This window comes from Centruroides sculpturatus, unplaced genomic scaffold (assembly GCF_000671375.1).
Source record: "Centruroides sculpturatus isolate CEXI.00-Female unplaced genomic scaffold, Cexi_2.0 scaffold324, whole genome shotgun sequence".
In the NCBI taxonomy this organism is placed as follows: Eukaryota; Metazoa; Arthropoda; class Arachnida; order Scorpiones; family Buthidae; genus Centruroides; species Centruroides sculpturatus.
In genome coordinates, this window is record NW_019384466.1 from 189,671 (window position 1) to 195,670 (window position 6,000).

Below are 6,000 nucleotides of genomic sequence, written 5' to 3' on the forward strand. Positions count from 1 at the left end.
AACAATCCTTTCCATAAAAATTTTAATTGACAATGTAAATAACTGATACTTAGTCATTTTTCTCTTTAAAAAAAAATCTTATTTGTCAATTTCAGTTTGTTTATTTTCCTTTTAAATTTCAATTTTAGAAAGTGTATATTTTATTTATAAGCATTTTTCTGGCAAATAATATATTAATAATCAAAATTATTTTATACTTTTCCATATGTACAGTTCTAACATGATAAAAAATACAAAAGATATGTAATTATATCAGTTTTATAAGGTATATTACATAGATTTATCATAATTTAGTTCTGTATACGAAAATGAATATAATTAGAATTTGTGCTGCGAAAGAATAAGGTATTTATTTATTGTGATTTTTACAAAAAATTATCTTATTTTTTGGTAAACTTTTCCTTGTCCATTGTTAAAGATTTGAAATATTTTATAGAATTATAATTTTTTACAGTTTAGTTAAAAATGAGTTTTTGTGGATTTTAAATAATATATGATTTTCTTTCTTTTATAATTGACAAATGTCATTCTTTGATATTACCAGTAGATATAGATTTTTTTGTTTAATTTTGAAGTAAAAAACATTAATTTTTAAGAATTTGATGAGATATAGATTTTTTTGTTTAATTTTGATATAAAAAACATTAATTTTTAAGAATTTGATGATTAATAAATATTAAATAATAATAAAATGCTGAAAAATGAGATAAATAAATCTGTTTTTTTACATAAGAAAAATTTTTAGTTATTTTTTTTTATCATCACTTACATTAATTAATAAATTTTATATAATTATTACAGATTTTTGTTTTTTATTTTGTAATAGTTTGAATCTAAATTTCAGTACAGAAAATGCTTTTAATCAATATTTTATTTTTGAATAGTTAATTATTATTGATGTTGCAACTGTTGAAATGTTACTGTCTAAAAAAATCAGTAGTATTTAAAATAGATAAAATGTAAGAAATTGTTGGACAGTGAATTAAAGTTTCGTATTTGAATTAAATATTTTCTTTTACTTCCAATAATTAAATAAATTTCAAGATTATTCAATAACAGTAATAATATAAATATTATTATTATTGTTATTGTTGTTCTTATTAAATATAATATCTCTCTTAAAATATTTTTACATTGACAGAATATGTAAATGTTTTTAAAAATGTTATAATTATCTTACAAGTTAATTTAAAATATGTGAAAAAGTTTTAAACATATAATTTAATCAAATTAAAAAATTGTTGATATTTATTCTTTTTAATGTGTTTTTAAAAATTTGAAAATAATAATTTAATTAAAATGATTCAATAACAATATATTATATTGTTTTAATTTTAGTATTTTAATTATTATTAACTCTGTAAATATTCATCATTATCTTTAAAAAAAATATTTTTTAATTTTTAAAGTGGTAAATATTTAACTCTTTTCATTTAGACATGGGTTAATAATAGAATTTATTCTAATGTTTTAATATTAGATTAACTTTTACTTTATTATTTTGATATAAAAATATAATTTAATAACATTTTTTTTCAAACTTAAAATTTCTTATGTATAACAATGATGTAACAGTATACAACCATATACTGGATAAAAATAAAAATTTATAACTTAATTATTAACTTGTTAATTTTATCAATTAAAATTAAAAACAAAAGTAAATATTTAATAATTTTAGGATAGTGATAGTCTGTGGTGGGATGCTTTTGCAACAGAATTTTTTGAAGATGATGCTACTCTTACTTTAACATTCTGTTTAGAAGATGGACCTAAAAGATATAGTAAATAAATTTTATATATGTATTCAATTTAAATTTTAATTCTAAATAATAAAATTTATTTATCACTATTCAACAGCAATTGGTAGGACTCTCATTCCACGTTATTTTAGAAGTATATTTGAAGGTGGTGTTACTGATCTCTCATTTAATCTAAAGCATCCTAAAGAATCATTTCATAATACAACTATTACATTAGATTGTGATCAATGTACAATGATTACTTCACATGGAAAACCACTTTATAATAAGGTATTTTATTTCAATAAATTATGTTGAAATGTATTATAAATAATTTTTGTAGTTTTCGGATACTTTAAAATAATTTTTAAAAAACAAGTGAAAAGTTTGAGATGTGATTTTTTTTATTTTAAATCAATTAATTTGAATATTTGTTAAAAAATGATAAATTATTATATTTATTTATTTATTTATTAATAATGTAAAAAAATATTTAAAATAATTTCAAGCAAGTCTTTGTTTGTTAAAGGTGAACATATTATATCTTAAACTTCCTTAGATTCTGTATTCGCTCTTTTCTAACCCATCATGCCACGCTTTAACGTGGAGCTATAATTGATTGGGTTACCATGGTGAGGAGGCAGTATTGATTCTGTCTCCATGGCAACGCTGTCTTGTGTTTTTGGAGAAAAGAATTTGGTTGGGATTGAAAGGCCGTTGCTCATTGATTATTTTGACAGAAAGTTAACTTCATGGCTACATGTGTTAACAAAGTTTCCTACTCTTTTCATCTTTTCCTTCCTTTTACTTACTTTTGTATAAGATTATAAAGATAAATTTTTTATAATATGTAATTTTTTTATTTAATTAAATTAATAATTTACAAATATTAACTATGTTATCTTATATTATCTTAATTAATTAATTTTAAAACTATTTATCATTAGTTAATTAAAACTAAATTTTCAAATTTTCTTGTTTAGTTTGAATTTTCTCTCTTTTTAGAGAAGTTCAGTTAAAATTAAAGTTCAGTTAAAATTAGAACATAATATCATATCTTGGAATATATTGATTATTTTTTATTATTTAATAAAAAAAATTCTCTTAAGAACATTAATTAGCCTACATTATTTTGAAAATTTTATATTTATTAAAATGTAGAACTTAATTATTAATGTTGTTTAATATTTTAAAAAAGTTAATTCCATTCATAGGGAATACTTGGTGGTCCCTATCCAAGTGATCCACTAAAAGAACAATTTGTTAAAGACAGTGCTGTTGTGGTAAGCCTTTATATTATTACATACAGATAATTAATCTATATTTTTATTTTTTAACACAAAAACTTTTTTACAGACANTATTTTAATTATTATTAACTCTGTAAATATTCATCATTATCTTTAAAAAAAATATTTTTTAATTTTTAAAGTGGTAAATATTTAACTCTTTTCATTTAGACATGGGTTAATAATAGAATTTATTCTAATGTTTTAATATAGATTAACTTTTACTTTATTATTTTGATATAAAAATATAATTTAATAACATTTTTTTTCAAACTTAAAATTTCTTATGTATAACAATGATGTAACAGTATACAACCATATACTGGATAAAAATAAAAATTTATAACTTAATTATTAACTTGTTAATTTTATCAATTAAAATTAAAAACAAAAGTAAATATTTAATAATTTTAGGATAGTGATAGTCTGTGGTGGGATGCTTTTGCAACAGAATTTTTTGAAGATGATGCTACTCTTACTTTAACATTCTGTTTAGAAGATGGACCTAAAAGATATAGTAAATAAATTTTATATATGTATTCAATTTAAATTTTAATTCTAAATAATAAAATTTATTTATCACTATTCAACAGCAATTGGTAGGACTCTCATTCCACGTTATTTTAGAAGTATATTTGAAGGTGGTGTTACTGATCTCTCATTTAATCTAAAGCATCCTAAAGAATCATTTCATAATACAACTATTACATTAGATTGTGATCAATGTACAATGATTACTTCACATGGAAAACCACTTTATAATAAGGTATTTTATTTCAATAAATTATGTTGAAATGTATTATAAATAATTTTTGTAGTTTTCGGATACTTTAAAATAATTTTTAAAAAACAAGTGAAAAGTTTGAGATGTGATTTTTTTTATTTTAAATCAATTAATTTGAATATTTGTTAAAAAATGATAAATTATTATATTTATTTATTTATTTATTAATAATGTAAAAAAATATTTAAAATAATTTCAAGCAAGTCTTTGTTTGTTAAAGGTGAACATATTATATCTTAAACTTCCTTAGATTCTGTATTCGCTCTTTTCTAACCCATCATGCCACGCTTTAACGTGGAGCTATAATTGATTGGGTTACCATGGTGAGGAGGCAGTATTGATTCTGTCTCCATGGCAACGCTGTCTTGTGTTTTTGGAGAAAAGAATTTGGTTGGGATTGAAAGGCCGTTGCTCATTGATTATTTTGACAGAAAGTTAACTTCATGGCTACATGTGTTAACAAAGTTTCCTACTCTTTTCATCTTTTCCTTCCTTTTACTTACTTTTGTATAAGATTATAAAGATAAATTTTTTATAATATGTAATTTTTTTATTTAATTAAATTAATAATTTACAAATATTAACTATGTTATCTTATATTATCTTAATTAATTAATTTTAAAACTATTTATCATTAGTTAATTAAAACTAAATTTTCAAATTTTCTTGTTTAGTTTGAATTTTCTCTCTAAAAAGTTCAGTTAAAATTAGAACATAATATCATATCTTGGAATATATTGATTATTTTTTATTATTTAATAAAAAAAATTCTCTTAAGAACATTAATTAGCCTACATTATTTTGAAAATTTTATATTTATTAAAATGTAGAACTTAATTATTAATGTTGTTTAATATTTTAAAAAAGTTAATTCCATTCATAGGGAATACTTGGTGGTCCCTATCCAAGTGATCCACTAAAAGAACAATTTGTTAAAGACAGTGCTGTTGTGGTAAGCCTTTATATTATTACATACAGATAATTAATCTATATTTTTATTTTTTAACACAAAAACTTTTTTACAGACAAATATTTACATGTACTAATTTTGAAAAAGTTTTAAATAATTGTCATCATTATCATCATTATTAATTGATTTAAATAGCAAAATAATTTATCATTATTTTATTAAACTACCACTATAAAGCATTCATAATACTTTTTATTTTCAAACATAATGTGACAAAATATTTAGTTTAACTATGATTTATTTTCTTAATTATATTTATTAATTTAGGGAGAAAATGGCTAAATTATTGTTATTATGATGATCAATAATGGTAAAAACAAAATATTAAAGATTGAATCAAGAAATGTATTTATTTTCAGCAGTTTTAATCTTATTTACATTATTTATCAATCATGATGTTAATCTGACAAATCATTCTCAATTATTTGCTGTGTTAACTGATTTTCCTTATAAATAACATTTATAAAAAAAACATAATATTTATTCTATGAATAAAGTATTTAATTATGATAGTTTAATAATCTAGATAATTTAATTTGTTACTATTCATCTTGTTCACTTTGTAATAAAATTTAATTCCATATTTATATAAGCAATTTATGTGTTACTAAAATAATACTATGAATTTTTGAATTGTTTACTGGCAGTTTAGAACCTTGAATGGACAACAATTAGTTTAAAAATTAAATAGTGAATAGCCCTGTTTTTTTCTTCATATTTATTAAATATTACTATTTTTGTAGTAAGCCTATTTGTTATTTATTTCCATTTTTTGTAATGTTAATATATTTTTCTTATCTAGTGCAGTTAAATAATTTATATTTCATAAGAAAAAGAAAGTATTATTATATATTTATTATCGTTACTTAATTTTAATATAATATATAATTTTTGATACAGTATTGATTTAAAGTTATTTTTGGTATCAAGAGAAAAAAATGAATTTTAGTTCAGTTTTGATATTTTTCTGTTTAAGCTGTTTATATATATTGCATAATTAAGGTAAGATTTAGATATTATATATTTTGAATAAATGATGAGAAAAAATATTATATATTTTGATTTTCTATAAATTTTTTAAAAGAAAATGTAAGTTTTTCCTATTTTGTTTTGTTTTTTTAAATAAGTAATATTAGAAGCAAATTTTTTTGTGATAGTGAAATATGTGCAGCTTTAATTACTTTTTAAGTAAAAAATCTAAATTTACTTAGTTTTT

General features: G+C 19.7%; 1 protein-coding gene across 6 annotated transcripts in view; it reads left to right on the forward strand.

Annotated features, from left to right (window-relative positions):
* The window catches only part of LOC111621039 (LIM domain-binding protein 2-like), a 95,539-nt gene that overhangs the window by 49,523 nt on the left and 40,016 nt on the right, over window positions 1-6,000 (forward strand). For 4 of the 6 annotated variants that reach the window (XM_023363084.1, XM_023363087.1, XM_023363086.1 and 1 more), the window contains exons 4-9: window positions 1,682-1,784; window positions 1,861-2,033; window positions 2,957-3,025; window positions 3,445-3,547; window positions 3,624-3,796; window positions 4,698-4,766. In XM_023363084.1, the coding sequence (XP_023218852.1) occupies window positions 1,682-1,784; window positions 1,861-2,033; window positions 2,957-3,025; window positions 3,445-3,547; window positions 3,624-3,796; window positions 4,698-4,766 (690 nt within the window). The remainder of the gene's footprint in view (window positions 1-1,681; window positions 1,785-1,860; window positions 2,034-2,956; window positions 3,026-3,444; window positions 3,548-3,623; window positions 3,797-4,697; window positions 4,767-6,000) is intronic. The other 2 variants (XM_023363088.1, XM_023363089.1) reach the window with 1 other exon arrangement.